General features: G+C 52.2%; 1 protein-coding gene across 1 annotated transcript; it reads right to left on the bottom strand.

Annotated features, from left to right (window-relative positions):
• Nucleotides 1-1,673: 1,673 nt before the first annotated feature.
• Nucleotides 1,674-23,133, bottom strand: TMEM72 (transmembrane protein 72). Its single transcript, XM_022569548.2, has 5 exons — nucleotides 23,049-23,133; nucleotides 9,123-9,189; nucleotides 5,326-5,397; nucleotides 3,566-3,705; nucleotides 1,674-2,152 (listed from the first exon to the last, which is right to left on the bottom strand). The coding sequence occupies exons 1-5, from the start codon at nucleotides 23,116-23,118 to the stop codon at nucleotides 1,674-1,676; spliced, it is 828 nt and encodes a 275-aa protein (XP_022425256.1). The 5' UTR covers nucleotides 23,119-23,133.
• Nucleotides 23,134-23,791: the final 658 nt, after the last annotated feature.

The raw sequence follows: 23,791 nt of genomic DNA on the forward strand, positions 1-23,791 counted from the left end.
GACCCTGGCTCCTCCCCACTTGGGACTCCTTCTGTGCACAGCAGGCCAGCCTGGGACACCTGGCCCATTCGGAATCAGATGCCATCCCCACCTACCCAGACCCATGTTCCATATTACTCATTCGCCCCCAGCTGTGACTCTCAGACCCTGAACTTCCTCCTCGGCGGCAGCTAAAGAAACAACGCTATTGCTTCCACCTCTGAAGGCTTGTGAGAATGTCTTTTCTCACTTGGTTTTACAGAAGAACTGGGTTATTGCAGGGAGGAGTCTACTTGTTTGGGATACCTGCTGCATTTAGACACCAAACTGATAGAAGCTTCTGCTTGGCTATTTCCATACATTTGCAAAATAACTTGTAGGGAATGTTGAAAAGTGTACAAGAATGAGCACACGTTTCTAATCTAGACCTTAAAGCATGTGCTCTAAGTTTTGCTCTACAGAACCCTGGTGTTTGCTCACACGCACAAATGAAGAAGCATTGTAATTTCTCATTAATTAAGATTGCCTATGAAGAATAATGTGTCTGCTCTGCCTTGTAACGATCCCATGGACCACAGAACACTTTGTAGAAATACATATTGCACATCCTTAACTGAGTATCTGATTCATATTTCTTTGTTCATTCTGGGTTAACTGTCACTTCCGTGGCCCCGTGGCAGAGACCTAGCCTGCTGCCTGCCCACTTTCCTGTCTTCCCTCTTTTCCCATCTCTTCCTCCCTTCTCTCCCATTTTCAACAAATATACATCTCTCACCTATCCTCCCGACAGTCACCAAGCAGGGCAGAGAGATGTCTCCGTGCTGTGTGAGTCTCCAGGGCACCGCCTCTGCGGTCCCTGCATACAGCAGGCGCCTTGTCCTGTGTGTTGGCATTCATGGCTGAGTATTGTCAGATTTCAGTCTCTTTCAGTTTACATCATCTACTTGGAATCTTGAGAGCCCATGTAGTGAGGATGTAGGGAGCCCTCAGCGATGCTTCTGGAACGAGTATTGCTCATCTGGCCTGGCCCTCCCTGCAGTGAGCACAGAGCCGCATTGTCTCATGTCGCTCTGTGACTCCTGCTGCCCGGCGCCAGCCCCAGAATTCAGCCCACTGCTCGGCGCTGCTCCCGTCCTGAGGGCTCGCAGCCTTGCCTTTTCTCCCTGCTCCCGTCCTGAACCATCTCGGTTGGAGTTCAGGACCCACAGCTGTAGTCTACACCTGCCTCTGAGACGTGTAAGCTGCCAGAGCATCCCTGGCCTTTCAGAGCTGAAATGTTACATCAGAGATGAGATGGGCCGTGAGTCCTTGCTGAGTGCTGGGTCCTGTGTCAGGAGTAACAGAAACCCCAGGGCTTCTGGACTGACGCAGCCTTGTTTGAAGTGGGAATGATGTTCTCCTTCAGGGAAAGCACAAGGATTTCTCTGCTCCGTGTCTGGGAGAGAGGAACTTGTGAGGGTTCGAGGCAGTGCGAGCTTCTTTGGAGCCACCCTCAAGGTCTCCGCAGGACCTGTTGTGTCGCTCGATGGTCCCAGAGGCCCAGCTACCATGGGGATGTCTGGTCAGCCGTTGAAGAACTGACCTGTGAAGACCCCGAGCTCCCCGCAGGGCCCCTGGACATCAGGAAATTCCAGGCAGGGCTGTCTATCTATACAGACCCCTTGCTGAGCATCCCCCAGCCTGGAACAAGCAGCTCAGAAGAGGCTGGTGCCCGCAAGGGAAGATAGGAAGAGTGGGGCCTCGGGGGGAGGGATGATGGGGGCGGTGTCAGAGGTGACCTCCTCTGGCTCGCTGTCCCCATCGTTCAGGTCTTCGGCCAGGTCCGGGATCATTCTGACCGTACTGTCCTCAAAGTGCACCTGCTTCTTCTTGGCCAGTGGGTCAGCTGGCTCCAGAGTCAGCTCCGTCAGGGCATCTGGGTGCTGGAGGGCGTTGGGCTTCCTGGTCCCTTTCAGGATGCTCTTCATGTGTATGAAGAGGGAGCCAGGCCCCTCCTTGAGGGCCCCATGGAAGGTGTATGTTTGCTCGGTGTCCCCAGAGCCGGTGGTGCTCACGGCGCTGCCAGAGGGGTCCGTGTACTGCTCTGGGGGGGCCAGCGCCTCTGCGGCAGCTTTTCTCTTTTTCCGCTTGCTCAGCAGGAAGTAGGCCAGGCCAGTGATGATGAGCATAGAGCCTGGAAGAGATCTGGGAGGTCAGGATGCTGGACGAGTCCTGGAGAAAAGCCAGAGGCTGTCCACGCCCACCGTCCCAGAGGGCCACTGCGGCATGCCTGTGTGGCCACACTCAGGTCCCCAGTGCTGCAGCCCTCACGCCTGACTTGTCCTCACAGACCCACATCAGACCCGTGTGGCAGGCCTGATGCCTGGCCGGGGGATGTCAGTGGGGCCAGTGCTGTGCTGGGGCCCTCACCCTGACAGTTAGCCAGGAGACCCTGTGCCCCAGGCCCCCTTCTTGCTGACAGCCGATCCTGGTGCTGCCCGCCTGTCCTCCCATCACCACGCTCAGCCTCCCTCTCAGGGGCGGCTTGTTGGGGCTGGACCTGCAATACCTTCGACACACCTGGACTCTATGTTGGATACTGGGCCCAACTGCTGAACTGGGCTTCCTTCCTTTCCCAGGAGTGGGGAGATCCTGCTTTACTGCCCGCTGCCCTATAAACATGGAGGAAATTGCAAATCCCTGTGGGTACAGCTGGCACAGTGTTGGCTCCTCTCCTGGCCCCTCATGCAGCCTCCAGGCCAGAGGTCCCTCTGTCTCCTGCTGGCAACCCCACCCTGTCCAGAGGAAGGGGTGAAGGTGGCCGTCCCGCCTGCCAGGGCCAGGGCCTCCCATGCATCTCACGCTCTCTAAGGAGTGGGGGGCCGTGGCTCGCTGTGGCCTTGGCAGAGCTGAGTCCTGCTCAGGAGTGAAGGCTGCACGGGGTGTCCCTGAGAGGCCACGACAGGTAGGAAGGAAGAGGAGGCTCCACCTTTCCACCTCATCTCCAAGGGCGGTCTGCTTCCTGGCACTTTTAGATGGGTTGTGAGGAGGGGTGCAGTTTTCACAGCTAAGGAGGAGGGAGAAGGGTCCTAGCAGAAAAAATCATTGTCAAAGCCCAGGATGTGGAAGCATCAAGTTCTGGCTTCTGAGATCAGAGCCTGGGCTGACGAGCAGGGCGCATGGGGTGGGAGAAGAAGATGGAGTTGCAAGGGTCTTTGGGGATCCCATTTGGTGTGCCTTTCAAACCAGGCTGAGGAGTTTGGACTTGAAGGGATAGGTGCTAAGGAGGCACAGAAGGGTTTGGATGGAGAAGTGACTATCTTGCTCCCTCTGAAAGTTCAGACCACACACAAGCATTGGAGAAAAGGTCAGTTCGCTCTTGTGGGTAGAGCCTCTGGACGCCTATAGGAAAGATGCACTTCTTGGGACTTTCCTACCACTTGGTCAGTTCCTCATCCCTATGATCCATGCTAGAAAGGGCAGAGGGGCTAGTGGGGACCTGGATCCAGCATCGCTGCAGGTCCATGAGCACGGGATGCAGCCCCTTCTGCTCAGAGCCTACCTGCAGTGGGGGCTGCCTGCCTCCACTACCTTCTGGAGCTCCTACCTGGGATGGTCACGTGCCAGACCAGGACAGGGTGGAGGAAGCAGGCCACAGAGAGCAGCATGTAGGCCAGGAACCTCTGGAAGCAGCCCAGCCAGTGGGCCTTCTCCCTTGCTCTGTAGGCCAGGGACCCTGGCTGACACCTGGGGGGAGGAAGTCCAGGATTGGCAGGGAGTAGGCAGCGACCCAGGAAAGCCCCAGCAATATATAAAGCCATCAGAGTCTGGGATTGGGTCCTATTATGGCCATGTTCCCTGCAGTGGCCTCTGGTTGAACACCCCCAGGGGCTGAATTCCTCACTGCGGTTTCCACAGTTAGGGGCCTTGCCTGAGCCTCTCCAGAGGGTCTCCAGCACTTTTTGTGAAATGCGGCCCAGACATGCCTGTTTGGCCCAGAGTGGGGGATGGTAAATGCTCTCAGGATGCTGCAAAGGCAGTGGGAAGAAGAGTAGGAGACTCAGGGCACACTGGAAAGTCCACAGTGCAGTGTGGAAAGTGTGCAGTACAGGAGACACCTGGCTGGGGCAGTTGTAAGGGTTATGCACTGCACAAAGGGCCTGGCCACATGGGTGAGAGGGCTGGAATCCAGCTGCACCCTACTCAAAGGAGCCTTGGCTAGGCATGAGATGGCATTGGCCCAAGGGGGCTTCTCTGTTAACTGGCATGCAAGGACCATACGTGGGCCTGGCAGAGGCCCGATGCTGGGCAGTTTTTCTTAGGGGAGCTGTCTCCAGGCTGCAAAGGAGGAAAGTGTTTGCCTTTAGGTCCATCTCCTTCATCCTCTGAATTGGTTTGGAGCGGGACTCTGCACACCGCCTCCTGCCCAGACTGGGCTTTGGGGGAGTGGTGTGGGCTGGCGCATGGCGTGCTGGACCAGAGCACAGTCCTCCTCCCACATTCTGCGGCCATGGCTCATTGGTGCCCTCTGGTGGTCATTATTTTGTAACAAACCCTGGCTGGGAGTGGAGGGACTCCAGAGACAGTAAAATGCCCCTTCAGGCCTGGGGCACCTCCCTGCCCTGCCCTGAGAAATTGCAAAGGTCCTTTAGCAGTGACATTCAGCAGAAATGGGGGAGGCCTGCTGCCTCAGGGCTGGTAACCCTGGGAGGCAGCCAGTGGCCTTGCACGATGCCAGGACAGCTGGATTTGAAGCCTGGCTTTTTAGCTGACCACCTAGAGACCCAACTGTCTAGATTCTGAGAACTGTGGCCAGGGGTCAGTCCTTGGCCACCCTGATGACAGCTTCCATGAATGGAGCATGACTGGGCAGAGGTATAGGCCTCTGTGGCCATGTGGTTTCCCAAGATTCTGCAAAATCTGCATTCCTGCCTCACAAACGGGCATGGAGGCGGGCCCTGACTTGTCCCTGGGTCCCAGCAGGAGGTAGAGTCAGTTCTCAAACCCAGCTCTGGCTGCTCCAAGCTGGCTTTCCGCGAGGTACTCGCCCCGTGGTAGATGACTCAGACAGGGGGTACAGTGACTGGTTGAGGATGGGGATGGACTCTGTCGGGGGACTCTGGGTGGGGCCAGGCCCTGAATGGATGAGTCAGTCCACTCCCTGGTTGGGAGAAGGGAAAAGGGGACCATTGAGCTCCACGAGCCTGAGCCCATGTCCAGGCTGGGGCTCGCGGCAGGGTTGGGAGGGAACCTGTCCGTGGCTGCTTCGGGAGCAGAACATCTACCGGGTCGTGGTCTCATGGGTGGAGGCATCTGGGAGTGTCTGGGGCTGGGGGTGGGAGTGGGGCCGCTCTGGAGGCTACTTACTGGAAGCAGATGGCCAGCAGCTGAGCCACGAAGTAGGCCCCTTCACTCACGGAGACGGCGGCTCCTGTAAACCTGTGGTGGAGGCAGATGAGGGAGGCCGGGTACCCTCTGACCCTCCCTTCACTTCCCTCGGCTGTCTTCTCACAGCGCCTTGGCCTCCTGGGCCTCTGTGTAGCCGAACAACTGACCAGGAGTTTCTTGACCTAATCTTGTCACCCAGTCAACATGAACCAGAAGCTGCCTGGACACCAGGGCCTGTGCTGGGTTGGGCTGGGTCTCGGTGGTGGGGGGTAGGGGTGGAGGCCGGGGCCCAGAGATAGGTGAGGGAGCTGCAGGCCAGCAGGGGAGACGACCTTTTCCCCTACACTGTTGCTTGAACACTGGCAGGCACATCCTTCCACCCAGTGTCGCCAGGGCTGACACCGACTGCTGGTTGTCTGAGCCTTAAAGCTGGATGCCTTGCCTTCTCATCATCCGAGTAGTCACCAGCAGGGGCTGACTGTGCTCCTTAGACGGCCTGAGAATCACTCCCATTCCTTCTGGTCTCACCTGTACTGCCTGAATTGGACACTGCCCCCTGAATCCTTATACCAGCTTCCCCTTTTGGCTTCCCTGACCCCCTGACCCTCACCTCCTGGCCTTCGATTCCTCCAATCTATCACCACCAAGCTGCCCGAGGGCTCCTTCTGAATCTGATATTCCTCCGCATCCAGACTGCTTCAAAGGCTCCTCTGCTTCAAGTGTGGTCTGGGGATCCTCCAGTCAGAATCTCCTGGAGATTCCTGGGCCAGCCCCAGACTGTGTATATCAGAATCTTTGGAGGGGAACTTACATTTTTTATTGGAGGATCTCACTGGCCTATAGAAATGAAATTTCTTAGCATGCCTTTGAAAGCCCAACATGAAGCTGTTAGGTGCCACATGGCCTTTGCACACGCTAGTGCCTCTTGGGGGTCTCCCCTTCTCTTCTCTTGTCCGTTTGACAATGTTAGTTATTTCTCTCTTTCTCCCTCTGACCATTTAGTACTTAATCTCTACCTTCTCCCACTTTCTCTGTGCCTCCCAGTATCTGCCTAGCTCTTACTCCTCAGCTTTTAAATGGTAATAATGAATTTACATAATGAATACATGACATACATTTCTAAGGGCTGTACAAATACCAATTCATTTAATGATTTTTGTTAAATCACTGTGACTACCCTCAGTTTACAGTTGGGGAAACTGAGTCACAGGAAGGTCAAGTCCCTTGCTTATGGTCACATAGCTGATCAGTAGTGGGTCAAGATTCGAACCCAGCACTCAGACTGCAGAGCCTGTATGCCTACCAAGCGCACCAGAGCATGTGCTTTTTTTTTTTTGTGGTATGAGGGCCTCTCACTGTTGTGGCCTCTCCCGTTGCGGAGCACAGGCTCCGGATGCGCAGGCTCAGCGGCCATGGCTCACGGGCCCAGCCGCTCTGCGGCATGTGGGATCTTCCCAGACCGGGGCACGAACCCGTGTCCCCTGCAGCGGCAGGCAGACTCTCAACCACTGCGCCACCAGGGAAGCCCCAGAGCATGTGCTTTGATAAACAAGTGACATTGCCTTTTTCTATGTCCTGGAGCAGAGGGGGAAACTGAGGCTTTGGGAATAGAGTGGCTCATTCAGACTTCCCAACTGGTGCTACAGAGGCTGTGCCTCTTGAGGCCAGGGATGCTGGGTCACTCAGACGAGGCAGTGAATCCAAGCAGAGAGCCCTGCCCTTGTAGCAACATCCTACACACGAAGGCTTCTGCCCAGGGCTCCATGCTGCCCATGTGAACCTTTCGGCCATCGTTTGTGGGTAAGTGTGAGGAAGGTGCTGAGGGGCCTCTTTGGAAGGAGGAAGACAGGAGGTAGCAGGGGTAGAGGAGAAGTGGAGAAAAGCCCAGAGAAAACCAATGACAGGTCAGCTCCTACTGGTGCCTACTCGCGGCCATGGCCCCTGCTTGGCCCTGGGGACACAGAGCAGGAAGTGACAGTCTTATGGGGAGATGCTCCAGTAGACGGAGAGAACACAGTGGCAGGACTCTGAGATCTCAGGGGTGGGAGAGATTGTGAGTATGGGAGGAGGATGAGTGGAAGAAGGAGTGAAAAGAGGAGGGAGGGACATTTGGGCCTTTGGGTGTCCCTTGCGGAGTGAGTGGGGTGTGAGTGGCAGGAGGGATGGGCCGGGTGGGCAATGGGTGCCCATCCCAAGGGGTAAGAGCAGGGCATGGGTGGAAAACATAGACTAGTTTACAGTAAGGGGCAGGGGTCTTGAGGGTGGAAGGAACATCATCTAGGACTGGACCACAGAGTGACCAGATGGGCACAGTGTCCCCTCAGGACAGAGACGGAGCAGTCAGGAAGAGGCAGGGTTTTGGGTAGAAAACAGTCTGCATTAACCAGCCATGGATCTGGACTGTTCCGTAGGATAATACCCTCCACCTCTTACCCGAAGTGGATCGTTGTGGGTGAACTAGGCAGCCATGTGGAGAGGAGGAAGGCCCGCCCTGCTTCTGGATTGCAGGCAGACAGTGCACCGCGGCCAGGCACAGGCTCAGTAAGACATGGAGGCCCTTCGGAGCAAGGAGAAGCCCCTTCCAGCCAGCAGGGGCTCCAGGCTCGGGGAGGCTTCCCAGGGTGAAATGCAGGGGTGAATGACAGGCTTTGGGAATGCCGGAGTGGCTGGGAAGGCACTCGTGTGCTCTACAGGATGGAGCAATGGCTTAGAGGGGAGGTGATGTGGGTGAGTTTGAGAAGAAGTCAGAAGCTCCTGGGGTGTAAGTTGAGTGACAAGAAATAAGGTAGAGGCCAGAAGATGGCAAAGGGGTGTGGGCTAGAGGCTCTGGGATCCCTTGAAGGTGGACAGAGGGACAAGGTTTCTAGGTGGCTAAGGTTGTGGCAGTGTGGAGATGGGCCAGAAGGGTGGAACGGGGTTGTGGATGGTGGGTGTGATCCATGTAGCAAACCGAAGAGGTTCCCTGAGGCAGGAGGGCTCCTTAGGACATAGACCAGGCCACCGTGATGAGGGTGGGTAAGGAGGGGAGGAGGTGGGGGGCAGAGGATGCAGCCTGGTGACCCTGCAGGCAGGCCAAGGCTCCCTTAGGATGGAGCTGCTGAGAAGCTGGGCTGTAGAGCCCGCAGGGACCCCAGGCTCTCCTCACCCCTCTGGGATACCGCTGCACAGCGATCTTTTTCCCACTAGGGGGCGTCTGTAGAGGCAGCTGGCAGGGGAGAAAGGACAGAGGCTGAGACACTGAAGGGACCCAGGTGGATGAATCTGGGCCCTGCTGTTCATGGGCTTGGTGATGTGGGCTGAGCTGCTTACTCCCTCTGAATTTTTTTTTTTTTTTTAATCTGCAAAACGGACTATATGCACTTCTTCTGTAATGCTGTCAAAGGTAAAGGACATAAGGTAAATAAAACATTTAACTGTGCTTGGCATGTAGAGGAGCTCAAATAGATAGTCCTTTGAACTGATTCCCCAATCTTTAAAACAAGAGCTTGGTTATTGTTTTCTGAATAAAGACATGATTGAAGAGATGGATGGATGGATAGATGTATGGATGGATAGGTGGGTGGATGGATGGATGGGATGCCAATTGGTTGATTTACAAGATGATCTGGCTAAAGTCCTTCCCAACACAGGGATATTCCAGAAGTCCGCTCTACTCCTTTCACCTTTGGGACAGAATGGAGCTCGTGTGGGATGGGGGGATGCTGTGGGTGAGTCTCAGCAGATGGACTTGGGGTGAGCTGGAACAGAACATAGAGGCAGGGAGGGCACATACTCACAGCAGATAGAAAGCCAGGCTTTTAAACTGTCCCTGGAGGAAGGTCTCAGTGCCCACGCCGATCAACACTAAGGGGAGAAGAAGAGGAGGGAAGAGTGGGCCCAGGTGCTCCAGCCACGGCACTGCCTTGTGCAGGCTCCTTGGACGTGGAGTGAGCCCTCTCCTGGGGATTGGGGACCAGGGTAGGCTCCTCTCCATGTGACACAGGGAGCTGTGGCTGGGAAGGTGCAAGAGAGCAAGGAGGCTTCAGGATTGGTCTCTGGAAACCAGAGGGGTTTCATGCAGCACCCCAGAGGCCTTTTAATCCAGTCTTCCCAGAGCAGATGCCTGTCCTTCTCTGTCCACATTGGTCATGCTGCCACCCCTTTAGTGCCCCTGAAACAGCCCACACTGACAGGCCACCAAGCCCTGGGCTCCACCGGTGTCCTCCACATGGAGCGGCTTCAAGGGCCCTTACCATCCTGTAGGCCCATGTGGGCTGTGTTTCTGGGCCCTAGAGCTTGGCCATGGGACCTGCCCCCACCTGTGTTCCCTTTGCCCAGATCACGGTTCTTGCTCTTTCCGTGCCCTCGTTTTCACTTGCTGGCTTGGCGGCTGCATCATGCACTCCTGGCTCATCACTTTGGACCCAGGGCGGATTAAGCCTCTGGGGTTTTGCTGGGACATGAGATGCGGCTCAGCCTCATCTTTCTGCCCGTCTCTTCCTGGCAGTTGGTGTCTGTGCTCAAATACCTGACCTTGCATTTGTACGAGTAAATCCATCTTGGACCCACGTGTGTGGACTTGCTGGGTCCTGGCTGTCTCCTGACTCTCAGGGCTTCACTCAACCAGCCGCAGCCCTGACCCATCCACCCGCTGATGGAAACGCTCCACGGACAGCATGCAGATGTTCCTCCCGCCGTGGTGACCCACCCCTCAGACCTCCTTCTGGCCCTAACTGATTACAGCCCACTCACCCTACATTTCTCTCTCTGGGCTGGTATTTGCCGAACAGTGACTTTAGCTCGTCTGCCTCCCAGAGAGTGAAAGATGGTGGGACTGAGCTTCTGTTCTCGGCTGCCCGTGTGTGTGGCCCTTCATCTCTGCCGCGCGGGGGGCTGCTTCCCTGGGCCTGATGCCTCCTCTTTTCCCTGGCGGATTCGCTGTGTAAGCACCCATGCTCAGGTGACCGGAGCCCTTTGCCCACTGCGGAAATGCTGTCTCCTGAAATGCTGGGTGGAGCCGTTCACTTAGGCGCCAGCACCTCGTCCCCTCCCTTCGTGGGGGGATGCGGAAGTACTTCAGGGAGAAGAGGACAGAGCTCTTCCATCGAGGAAGGGGGTGCCTATGTATTCTTAGCGATGGGGGTTCCAGCGTTCCCCGTGGTTATGGGCCAGGGCGGTGGAGGACACTGTCCTCTCCAGGTCCTAGCCACTTGCTGGCTTGTCCCAGGTGAGGAGTCAGGGATGCCACACAGCCTCACTCCCCTCTGCAGTGTTAATGTGACCTGTAGAGCACTCAGTGGCTGATACACAACGGTCACACGTGTCCTGGTTCCTCACAGCAGCCCCACAGCACAGGGAGTTCTATACTCCCCATTTCATAGGGACGGAAATGAGGCTCAGTGACCTTGTATAGTTCCCCCAAGGACACATCTAGAAAACAAAGGACCGATAGAGCAAACTTGAGCCTTCTGGCTCCGGGCGATGGGCCATTTCCTGATTTCCACTGTCGACCTGTGTGTGTGTGTGTGTGTGTGTGTTATGCAGGCAAATATTCATGTGTTCAGTTTTCACTGTGTCTCCTGTCCTGTTCTCAGCACTAAGCGTTTATTAACTTATTTAATCATCGTAGCAGTCCTGTGTGAAAGTGCTGTGACCCTCACTTTACAGAAGAGGAAACTGAGGCACAGGGAGTACAAGTAAAACAAAGAAACAAACAAACCAATCATGGATGCCTAGGTCAGGTCCTGCATTTCGGTCTCCCATTTGCCAGTTAATAGCTGAGCCAATCTCTCTGAGGATTCAGTAAATTAATTAATGCCAAGCACATCACCGGTGCTCAGTGAAATCACCAGTCTTTTGTACAAGAATCCAGTCCAGCCCGGGGAAGTGTCTTCCCACCCAGGGCCCGGGGAAGGGGTCTTCTGCTCAAGGCTGTTGTTTGTGATTTTTCACTTCTGGGGCGAGGCAGGACCTTCATCCACCTTGTAATCTTTGTAGATTTGCATGGGCTTCTGGAGATGACCAGCAGATGGCAAGAAGGGGGTCTTGGGAACTCAGCCCCTTTTCCTGATTTGCACCCCTTTGGCATATGGAGTGCTATTTTGATGTCTTTTGATGGAAACAGAGGGTCAATAGTCAAAGGGGCATTTCAGGAACACTCTAGAGGCAGTTTGCAGTTAAAAAATGAGAATAACAATAGGGAAAAGAGAGAGCTGGGTTGAAATCCCAGTTCTGTGTGGGTAACGGTGGATAAGTACTTAATTCATCTGAGCTGGGTTTACCATCTGTGGAATGGGGAGAATTCGTTGTATCTCCTAGAGTTGTTGCTTGGATTGGAGAAAAAAAACAGGTCTGAAAACCTGGGATTTGTGCTTATAGATGTCACGTGGCCCATACACACAAGCTCCTTCCTCCCTCTACCTCTGGCCTGGGCAGCTTTCCCAGCCTCCAGGTAGCCCATTTTGCATCAAGGAAAGTGGGGTCACTCTTCCAAAAGCTCTCAACCAACAGTAAACATGCTGGATTCTGCAAGCCCAGGGACAGAGATATGCCCTTTGGTAGGGGGAGGAGAGCAGGGGGTTGAAGTCAGAGACATGACCCCTCAGGCCAGGAGATCTGTAGGGGGTTCTCACAGGAGGCCATAAGTCCCTTTGACACTGGGGCCAAAGGGTCCCCTGCTGGATCCTCCCAGTTCTGGGGCTCATGCTCTCAGAAGCAGACCATGTGAGGCTGAGGCAATGCTTCTGTCCCCCTCATCCGTCTGTCTGCTTGTGGCCTCGACCCAGCTTCTGCCCGCAGCTGTCTGCCCAGGCTCCGTGGTGTCTCCTGACAGCTATTCCTAGACTGTGCTTCCATCTCGTCTTCTGTGGTTTCACAGGGCTCTAGCTCTGAGCAAAATGAGCCAACCTACAACAGCCACTCACCCCAACAAATGATGCTGTGGCCCTTGCCCTGAGCTGGGCCCGGGGACAGAGGAGCTGAGATTCAGAACAGAGATGGGGGACAAATGCCATACATGTCCCCAGAATCAGGGCTTCATTATAACAACTTCTCCATAAGAAAGAATTGCCCCAGAAGAGCCTTGATCCTGGGCGGCATTGTTCTTTGTGCCACAGGGGGTGCGGGTGCTGGGCGGAGCCACCTGTGCTACTTTTACACCCCCACTGAGGGGCCTTAGGCTCCTTCCATCCCTCCCTGTTGACTGTCCCTTAGAATCCTGTTGCCCCTCATCCCAACCCAACAGAATCATATTACAAGCCCACCCTGGCATAGTCCGGCCCACCCCTCCATCTCATTTCCCCTCCCTGTCTCCAGGGAGACATCTTTTCTGGCGTCTGGTTAGAAACCAGCATCTGTGGACAAGCCTGTCTTCTGCATCTTATTCCCTGGCCTCTAGTTTCTTTCCCTCCTGTCTGGGCCGAGTCCAACCACAGCACAGTATTTTCTTCTCCCAGAGGCCAGGGCTTTCTTCTGAGTTGCCTTCCTGAGCTGTTTGTTATAGTTCAGACTTAGCAGGGATCAGAGATTCTGGACCTGTTGTGCAGGCCTGGGCCAGGCACACACCGGAGCATCTTTCCAGGCATCCTGAGGCTCTGGTCCAGAGTGTGGGTCGATGAAAGCTATGGGCGTGCAGTGCTGTGACAGAGAACGTACGGCTTGACCAGAAAAGCAGAGTCCTGGCTGCTCAAGCAAACGATAACTCCCTTGCTCGCTTCCTATTCCAGAAAAATGGGGATGATAAAACATGCATAACTGACTATGAGCCTCAGGCTTAGTAAATTATAGAGAGTTGTGCGAATGAGATGATGGCTAATGGAGTTATTAGGAGAGGCAGGTTGTTCCCATCAGTAGTCTCAGGGGAAGGGGAGGGTTTATTCTTATCCTTTCCTTCCATTAATACATGTTTTTATTGTGGCTCAAGAGCTCTTCTCTATGTATTGATGTTGTTCATTGATTTTCCTGTCTCGGGTCCCTTCTTCAGGCCTGATTGATACAAGTGGCCCAAAGCCCCATCTACCGGTACATCTCACGTGTTAAGCCCCTCTGTGTAGCCTGCTAAGGGCCCGTGTGCTCCTGAGGATGGGGCCTGTCTGTGGTACTAATGGCTAGGGGGCTATCTCCAAGGCTTCTGGCCTCGTGCTACCTTTGCCTCAGGGCCGATGTCATGGTTGGCTGTAGCTTATCTGTTCTGACTCCATCACTGGGTTGAGTTTTGACACCTGTCTTGCATTCAGTGCAGTGCCCTGGTGGCAACATAGGACACTTCACAGAGGTCACTAGAGGCCATGCTAACTGGCTTTCCATGCCAGGCAGTGGTCTTGGCCCTGGCTGCCTGGGGAGCTGGGTGAGAATGTCATATTCACTGCTGCTAAGGGCACCTCATAACTCCCCACGTCGTATTTATTGCTTTTCTTCATCCTCAGCTATGGCATATCTCCTACTGGTTTTAGTGTCTGTAGGGATATCTCAGGTAGGGACACACTGATCTGATGACAATGGCTGGGGATGGTTCAAAGGGGGTCACAGCTGACTGTAGACGTGAAGGCTAGGTTTGCACCATTTCTAAGAACACAGAGATGTTGGAACTAGTTGCTAAGAATCCAATGAGACAATAAAGTAGTAGCTGCAGGTTTCTTAACTCAGGAGAAGTTGTGGCAGATGCTAAGCCAGGCAGGGAGGTTTACCCGTGTGTTGAGAGCCATTCAGGGGACACCTATGAGCCAGGGTTCAGAGACACTATGAGAAAAGGCCAAGATTTTATAGAAGAAAATTCTAGATATTCAGTTAGAGAGATTTTAGAGTATAGGGTGGCCCTCAGTGTCCTCCAACCCACTCACAAGCCTGCTTAGGGAGAATTCCCTGAAGGTGAGAGAGTCCTCATTCTCTACTGGATTCTCTACTATCGACTATAGTAGACCATCCAAGAGGACTCTTTTGTTTGGCCTTGTAGATTGGCCAAAGTGCCTGTAGTAGATTGCAATGATGCCCCTGCAAGCCTTCACCCCCTTGGTATCCACACCCTTTGTTATATGACTTTGCAGTCCCTTGCACTGAAGAGAAGTCTGTTTCCCCTTCCCTTGAATCTGGGCTCAGCAATGTGACGTGCTCTGGACAACAGGATGTTATCAGGTACCAGGCAAGCACAGATGGGAAACGGGCTTGTGAACCGGACCTGCTTTCTCGTGCCTCTGCCATTATCATGGGCACATGGCCAGGCCAGCCTGCTGGAGCACAAGGGACCTTATCATCCCAGCCAAGGCCAGTCTAGACAAACCAACAGCTGTCTGACCCTCAGATAGGTGAGTACACCCAGCCTACGTTAGCAGAGATACCTAACCTACTCGCCCAGATGTGTGAATGATAAAAGCTTATTACTCTATGCCACTAAGGTTTTGCAGTTGTTACACAGCATTATTCTGGCAATAGATAACTGACACATCCACTATTAAAAACAACTTTATTGAGGTATAACTGACATGCAACAAACTGCACATATTTAAAATGTGCAATTTGGTAAGTATTGACATATGTGTATACCAGGGAAACCATCACTCCAGTCAAGATAGTGAACATATTTATCACCCCAAAAGTTTCCTTGTATCCTTGTAATCTTACCTTCCAACGCTTCCATCCATTCCCAGGGAAACACTGTGTCTATTTAGATAATAATATAGCTTTTCGTTTTTAGTTTGTTAATATGGTCAATTACATAAATTGATTTTGGAATATTAAAGCAACCTTACATTTCTGGGATAAACTGTACTTGGTTATGTATATTATATTTTTATATATTTTAATTTGATTTGTCAGAACTTTTAGAATTTTTACATTTATGTTGACGAGGGGTATTAGTCTATAGTTTTCTTTTCTCATCGTGTCTTTTTCTAGTTTTGGTATCACTATAATGATAGTTCATAGAATGACTTGAGAAGTACTCCCTCCTTTTCAAATTTCTGGAAAGGATGTGTAGCATAGATATGATTTCTTCCTTCAAGGTTATAAAATTCAAGGTTATGAAACCATCCGGGCCAATACACCACCTTTTGCTGATGACATCGTTTACGTGGAGGGACTCTACACACCTTTGCTGACGCCACTGAGGATACTGACCCTCAGGCAGAACAGCATCCTCCTTGTAGAGACCCACAAGGGGACATTTCTTCTAGGTCTTGATTTCAGGTCACAGCATTTGGCTGAAGTATTTGATTCTTATTCTTTCTTGCATTTAAAGAGAATGCATCTGCTCACTCTTCCACATGGCAGCTTTCCCGGCACTAGAAAACAATGACCACGCCTCCAAATGTTCTCTGTCTATGCTACACATACCATGTTTCTTTCTTTTCTTTTTTTTTTTTTTATTGGAGTATAGTTGCTTTACAATATCGTGTTAGTGTATACGGTACAGCAAAGTGAATCAGCTATACGTGTACATATATCCCCTCTTTTTTGGATTTCCTTCCCATTTAGGTCACCACAGAGCACTGAGTAGAGTTCCCTGTGCTATACAGTAGGTTCTCATTAGCAATCTATTTTATACGTAGTATCAAGAGTGTATATATGTCAATCCCAATCTTCCAATTCTTCCCACCCCCTCCCCTTTTCCCCCTTGGTATCCATACGTTTGTTCTCCACATGTGTCTCTATTTCTGCTTTGTAAGTGAGACCATCTATACCCATTTTTTTCAGATTCCACATATATGCGTTAATATAGGGTATTTGTTTTTCTCTTTCTGACTTACTTCACTCTGTATGACAGTCTCCAGGTCCATCCATGTCTCTACATGTTTCTTTATCCGACCTTTACCTAGCCTATGGCAAGCTAGGAAGGCTCAGGGGAAAGCCCCAGGAGGGCTCCATCTCCCCAGCATCAGCCATTTGTTCCTGACTACATTCTCTTTTGATAACAGGCCTCTTCAGATGGTTGCACAGAGCTAAAGAAAAATCTTAAAAGAACCGTCCGCCCATGAAAAATAAAATGAGGCTGCCGTCTTTCTTCAGGTTTCATCACTACATGTGATGCAGAAATAACTAATGTGCTGTGGGATGATCTTAATGACGCAAGCGCAAACTGGGAGGAAAAATGTTACTCAGTGTTAAGACCTTTCATAGTCTAGCCCCTTCCTCCCCTTCCAGCCTCCAGGGTCATATGTTAGCTTGTTCCTTTCCTCTGATCTTTCTTCTTTTCCCATCCTGCAAGAAGATCTCATCACTCACACTGTGCCACCCCTGTGTCCTGCACGTTCCTCTAAAACTAACCAGCGCTGAGTGAGAATCTAGGTGCCATGAAGTTTGCTGCTTTAGTCATTGTTTCATTGAATGCTCACGTTCCCAGAGCGTAGATGCACTTGTTATTCCCATTTCGTAGATGAGAAAACTGACGTTTAAAGTGATTAGCTGACATGCCTAAGGTCACACATCTACTAAGTGGTAGAGAAGGACACAAATTCACCCTCTCAAACACTAGGCTGCAGTGTTTGGCACTGGAATATGCATTTACTAGCTTGTCTCCCTGGTCACCTCACGCGCTCCTCTAGGTTAGAGGTCGTACCACCCTAATCTATGTGTCTACATTGCACAAAGTGGGGGCTCAGCCAATGTTTGTCAGATAAATGAATCCTAGGTGGAGATCCAGACTTTTTGTTCTAAATCTAAGAAGGAGGACACAGGCACAAATAAGTAAAGAAAGAAATGCTTGAAGTAAATTATATTATCTTCCAGTGGTAAGAGGGTGGAACTAAGGTGGGGGTATTTCATTTGCCCATTGGGACAATCAGACTGGAAAACAGTCCACATCCACTTTACAGGATCTGAAAACAATACGTTCTTGCCTGGTAATAAATCCACCTGTGGACGTGTTGGAGTGCATGAAGCTTCCTTAGATGGCAGGAGGTGGTCACTGAGATATACATTTAAGAAGGCTGGAAATTAGCAAGGAAGGCCCAAGATGATTGCCTCAGAAGCATTCTTTTTTTTCTTTTGAAGGCTTTGAATAGGGCTAAAGTCAAACTATGCATTTGTTGTACTCTTTAAAAAATAATGAGAACATCTGGGTTTAAACGCTTCTTTTATCTTAGACTATATTAATAAGCCAAGTCTCCATTTGAATGGAATGTGGCAAGGAATGGGGCTGTCAGGAATGTGGCTCTGTCCTTTATGTAGAGAAGAGGTTAATGGGCCAAAAACCTGGAACAAAGCAAAACTCCTAAGTGATCCCAGGTTGATTGAAAGTAATTGATTTCTGGCAAGCAGGACTTGCTTAAAATGGCTTTGTCTGAAGCCCGGCTCCTGTCCTCGTTGGCTGAGTGGTGCCCTTCTCTTGGGAGCTGTGTGCCGACAGTCCTCAGATGTTCCGCTGCATCACTGCCCTGTGAGTGGGCAGACTGGGGCTCCAACACCAGATCTGCTGTTTACTGGCTGTGTAACTTCTCCCAAACTACCTAAACATTCTGAGCCTCAGTTTCCTCATTTGTAAAATGGGATTTAGCTCAGCACTCGACCCTCACAGGTACTGGTAGGGCTGCAGCAAGATAATGGCTTTACAGCAAGTTGTCAGTCATGTACCTCTGGACCCATACATGGAAGGTCCTACTGCGATAATTCCTTCTGGAAATTTGTGCAGATTTGTCTGTCCCCAGATGAGGTCCAGGTGTGGGTTTGGCTGGAGATGGTCATGGTGGTGCCAGTCAAAGCATGCTTGGCAATCATTCACAGACAGAGAATTAGCAGTTGGATCAAATATCAGTGACTTTACAGATTTAGAGAACAAACTAGTGGTTACCAGTGGGGAGATGGAAGGGGAGAGGGGCAATATAGGAGTAGGGGGAAAGGAAAAAAAAGGGTTATTATGGGATTATATGAAATCATGTGTGCGAAACTTTTGAAAGTTGTAAAGCACTCTAGAATTTAAAGAAATTTCATTCAATAAGGAAAGATCATATAATATTGCAGATAAAAAGAATATCAGTGTCTTTAGATTTAGGAAGTGTCTGGTCAATCCTTCCTTTGCTTCAGTGTAACTATGTCCACTCTCACCATGACCTCCCCTGCCTGAGGCTGTGCATGGTCAGGACCGACCGATGGTGGGGGCACTAGACTGGTAGGGTGGCCTCAGCCAGCCTCTTTGGTACCCTCTGTGTGTCTTGCATTCTGCATCCCATCATTTCGCCAAGACATAGAAAGACGTGTCCTTTGGCCTGATTTAGGCGGAAGGCATGCTGATGAAGCGTCGGGTCTCAGGAGTAGGTAGTCGTCAATGGAAATCTTGCCTCTTTGCTCCCTGAGTGTGAGACTTTGAACCAGGTACTTCACCAACCAGCCCTCAGTTCCCCCGCAAGTGCCATGGGGACGAGGATGGTGCTTCAAAGGGTAGTTATAAAAAAAAAAAAAGGTCATGAAGAACCTAGGGGTAAGATGGGAATAAAGACACAGACCTACTAGAGAATGGACTTGAGGATATGGGGAGGGGGAAGGGCGAGCTGCGACAAAGTGAGAGAGTGGCATGGACATATACACACTACCAAACGTAAAACAGATAGCTAGTGGGAAGCAGCCGCATAGCACAGGGAGATCAGCTCGGTGCTTTGTGAGCACCTAGAGGGGTGGGATAGGGAGGGTGGGAGGGAGGGAGGGAGACGTAAGAGGGAAGAGATATGGGAACATTTGTATATGTATAACTGATTCACTTTGTTGTAAAGCAGAAACTAACACACCATTGTAAAGCAATTATACTCCAATAAAGATGTTAAAAAAAATAAAGTGTAGTTATGAGGATGAAACGAAATGCTTCATTTAAAACATGTAGCACTGAGCTAGGGTCATGATAAATACTCAGGTAATAATGTTCATGAGCAGCTGTTACATCAAGAGCAGAGGCTGGAAGAGTGAAAAAACGCCCCCGAGAAGCTTGAGTGAGTTTTGCTCTGAGGAAAGTTGAGAGGCCTCCCCACACAGGGCCCAGAGACATTTCCTCAGCAATTCCTCTTTGCGGGAAGCCCAGGCCTGTCCTTGTGCAAGGACACAGCAGTGAGGAGAGGGCTTTCTCTCCAGGGTCAAGGCCCAGGGAAATGAATCTCCTCAGCTCCCTCCGCACCCCAGCCCAGATCTGGAGGGCCTTCAAGGTGTAGCATCTACCCTGACACAGGGAGCTCTTTCCACCCTCTCTCTGCAGGCTTGGGGCAGGGGCTGAGGACTGGGGAGGAAGTTCATGGAGATTCACTCTGGGGGATAAGGAGGAAAGCAGAGGTGCAAAGGGAAGCCAATCCTGCCTTCCAAGCACAGGATGGGGACCAACCTTGCTGGATAGGCCCCTTTCTAATTTTATGGAGGAAGTGCGCCCTGGGCCTCAGCGCTCCCATCTCAGTTGAAACCCATTTTCCCAGGTGCCCCCCTCCTGACAGTTAACGAGAATGAAACACAGGGTTGAGCCTCCCCTGGGGCCTGAGTCTCTGACTCGGATGTCATGACCCTGTCTTCAGGTGGACACAGTGAGAACCTGCCGGAGGGATGGGCACGTAGGGATCCGGCATGTTTACTGGCAGGTGTGCAGTGCTTCCAGTCTGTGTGCAGTTCCCCGGTTGTGTCTTTTCTTTGGGTGGCTCCTGGTGCCACATCTCAGCAACAGAGGGACACCCAGTGCCTTCCATGCCCAGGCAGGGGATACAAATGAATGACACCAGCCAAGTGTAAGTCAAATAAGGAGGAGTGGGTCTGTGATGACCTGGAAAGCTTATGACTTCAAAGGGAGAGAATTGCCTCATTTTCTAATTTTCAAAACACTTCTGCCTGGGGGCAATCTGCAAGGCCTGTTTACCCTTCTTTGGCGGTGGCAATGCTCTGTCTGTGCCCACTCATGGTGTGGGGCTGGTCATGGGGGTGGGACAGCAATGACCCCTGGGACCACTGGACATCCTAATGAAGCTTCATTTAAAGGGGCTGAATGGGGAGGAAGAGGTGAGCTGTGCTTCGGCCACAGCCGCTGGGCCTTGCCATCCTGGTGCATGTCCCCAGGTCCTGGCGCCTTTAGAGCTGCTGACAGCCTCAGATCCATCTGCAGAGGGAAAGGGAAACCAGGAAGGGGCTGCTGGATCAGGAGCTGCCTGGTCCCTGCAGGTGACACTCTGGGTGACCTTGGGTCACACGCTTTTCCTAGTTTCTAGGAAACCCACACTCCTCCCCACAGGCAGACCAGGGCTACCTTAGGTCTCCCAGAGTTTCTGCAAAGTGACAGCCTCTGTCTCAAGTCTGATTTCCTCTCTAGCAGCAATGCCCCTATAAATGAGGTCTGGACTTCTTAACAGAGGATTTCAACCAAAAAGAGGCTTAAGAGAATAAGGAATTTGCAAATCTTACACATTGGAAATAGGCCAGCAGTTCAGTGACGCTGAAAGAAACTCGAGAGTTTCCCAAGATGACTAAAGCCCCTCTTTCTAGCTTCCCACCTGCTCCCAGCACTCTAGAAAGCCCAAACACAATTATTGGAAAGCCTGGCCATTAGAAGGCAATATAGTGGCCTATATTTAGCCTGGATCCTATATCAAAATCAAGGGAGAGGACCGTCTTCTGCATTAACAGTGGCCCTCTGCACAGAGATAAGGGCTGTAGTTCAGAGAAGTTTGTGTGTGTAGCGTGTGTGTGTGTGTGTGTGTGTGTGTGTATGTGTGGCTGCAGACCCTTCCACTGGCTGGGATAAATCGGACTTTTAAACTGTCTGTAGCTAATCCATTAAAAGTTTATATACCTCTTAAAACAGCTTCCTGACAGGAGCCAGGTCTCCCCTCTGGGCAGAGCGTGGCAGGGGGAAGTGTCACTGTGATTTCTGACAGATGAAAGGGGTGCATTTTACATATTTAGAAACCAAGGCATAGAGGAGGGCAGGGTGTAGTCAAGATCAACGGCGGTAGATGAGGACTCAAACCCCAGACACAGACACAGAAACCCTACTGAGGGTTAACTTCCCTTCCCCAGGATGGGCATTTAGGGGCCTTGGAGCTCATGTAGGTGACAAGGTGGTTCTGATGGAGGCTGGACCTGGCTCCCCTATTCGTTCATTTACTCAGGGCCCTCAGCAGAGCAATTCCAGACCCGTCCTGGTGCCCACTGGATGGGGCTTCCTGCCCTGGGAAGAAGGAGCTCTTTGGGCAGAGTCCTGGCCTTTTTAAAAATCCAGCCATCAGGGCTTCCCTGGTGGTGCAGTGGTTGAGAGTCCGCCTGCCGATGCAGGGGACATGGGTTCATGCCCCGGTCCAGGAATATCCCACATGCTGCGGAGCAGCTGGGCCCGTGAGCCATGGCCGCTGAGCCTCCGCGTCCAGAGCCTGTGCTCCGCAACGGGAGAGGCCACAACAGTGAGAGGCCTGCGTACCTCAAAAAACAAAACAAAACAAAACAGCCATCAGGGTTCCAGGCCGGCTATCTCTCTGACCTGTAGCATGACCTTGGGCAAGGTCACTGTCCCTATTTGAACTTAGGTAATCCTTCTTGTAACAGGAGGGGTGGTATTAGACCATTGATGGCAGGCCTCCCTGTGCCAAGTCAGGACTAATTGCTAGAAGAGCCTACTGGCCAGCATAGCCGTGAAGCTGGCCCTGAACCCAGGGAATGACACAGATCCCCACTGAGCTCTGAAGTATGTCCTGGGGCTTCTCCCAAAAGGTTTACATCCTCAGTTCTACTTAGCTATGCTCAGTTCATGCATCCTCGACTCTCCAAAACACTTGGCTAGCAGACTCAGTTATCTCTATCATAAAGATTAGAAAGCGTGATCCCAGAGGGCCCAGGTGGCTCTCCCAGTGTCACACATCGGTGAGCAACAGGGCTGGAGTAGGAACCAGCACTGTTTGGGTCTGAGCTGGGAGCCATTTCCCATTTTCCAAGACCCATTCGTAAGATTGTGTGTAATGGTGGGCAAGGACTTGATCGGCAGTGGGTGTCTCTTCTCTGTCCCCAGGGGACAGTGGGGGCCAGAGCCACGGCTCAGAATGCTGCCTGCTCACCTCCCCAACACAGATCCTGGCCACGTGCGGGGCTCGGGCTAGGGTCCGGGTCCGAGCTGGGGAAGTGAGTAGGCAGAGCTCAGGGTCACAGCTGTGCAGGTACTACTGCAACCATCTGTCTTCCCAGCAAGTCGAGCAGCCCCCGGATCAGACTGGGTGAGGAACAGCAGTCCAGCACGGGGAACAATTTCTCCCCCCAAACCCTCTGTGTTTTAAGGGAAGCCTAGGATCTCTGTGTCCAGCTCTCTAGCTCAGCCTGTCCCGTGTGCTGGGAATTCTCTCTCCATGAAGTGGGGCTGTGGTTTGAATAAAACAAGATGTACTCCAGTGACCCTTGACTGTGCAATGAGGCAGCCGATTCTTACATTTGCCCAGCCCTTTACAACTTCACCTTCAGCTCCCACCTCCACCTCACAACAGCCCCCAAGGAGGTGGGGCAGATTCTTTCAACTCATTTCACAGATGACGATGCTGAGGGTTCCCAAGGTCACAGGGATGGTGGGTTGACAAGCAGAGATTCTGTACCAGACACCTGGATCCCAGCCCCAGGCTCTCTCCACTGCACCTGCTGCAGCCTTGAAGAGCAGTGTTTCTGGGGTTTGGGGAAAGAAAGTGACGAATATGTGGCCAGGTGTTTCTTCCCATCCCTCGCTGGCCAGCTTCCACCCCTTGGACAGTCCTGTCTGTTGTGCCCAGTACACAGAGGACCGAAGCTGAGGGGCGGGGTCCTACCTGCAGCAGTGGTGATGCCCAGGAGACGACAGGTGTATTCCAGCCCCGTCCAGAACACCTGCAGTTTCATGGTGCAGGGTCCCAGAAAGGCAGGCAGCAGAAGCTCTGGCCCGAGATGCTCCAGGTGGCCTCTGTGCAGCGGGAGGCTGTGGCTACCAGCTCCGGGCTCTTGCCAAACCAGTCCAGGCCACCTCAGCCTGGCCGAGGTGTGAATAGGGCTCACTTTCCCAGCTTGCCAGGTGCTCAGCTTAATCATTACCTTGGAAGAATGTCCCCACTGCTCCACGCAGCCAGGGCCTGGTCTGGAGCTGCTGCGGCCCCAGCGTGGCTGTCTGAGATCAGGCAGATTAGGGCTGGGCTAGAGGCAGCGTGGAGCTGATAATTAACTGTTTCTGGCTGGGAGTGGGGAGCCAGCCAAGGAGTCAGCCCAGGCCGTGCCCTACTGGGTAGCAGAAAGGCGCAGAGAAAGTCACATCTGGACCTGAGGCCTTCAGGCTCTGAGAGTCAGTGTCTGGAGGTCCCAGTGTACATGCAGGTTTGTGTTTGTGTGTGTATGGGAGAGAGGGATGTGTCTTTAAATCACCAGCAGAAACAACTTTTGAAATGAGTTCCAAGCCTCTATTCTGCTGTATTTAGGTGGATTAGAAAGCTTCCAAGTCTGTGGCAGATTTGGAGTCTGACCAGACATGCTTAGCTCAGGCCCAATGCCACACACGGACTTTTCTTTATCCCTGACATGCATC

Source organism: Delphinapterus leucas, chromosome 16 (genome assembly GCF_059928025.1).
Source record: "Delphinapterus leucas isolate spDelLeu-1000000601 "Yukka" chromosome 16, BTC_Dleu_Yukka2, whole genome shotgun sequence".
NCBI classification, from domain to species: Eukaryota; Metazoa; Chordata; class Mammalia; order Artiodactyla; family Monodontidae; genus Delphinapterus; species Delphinapterus leucas.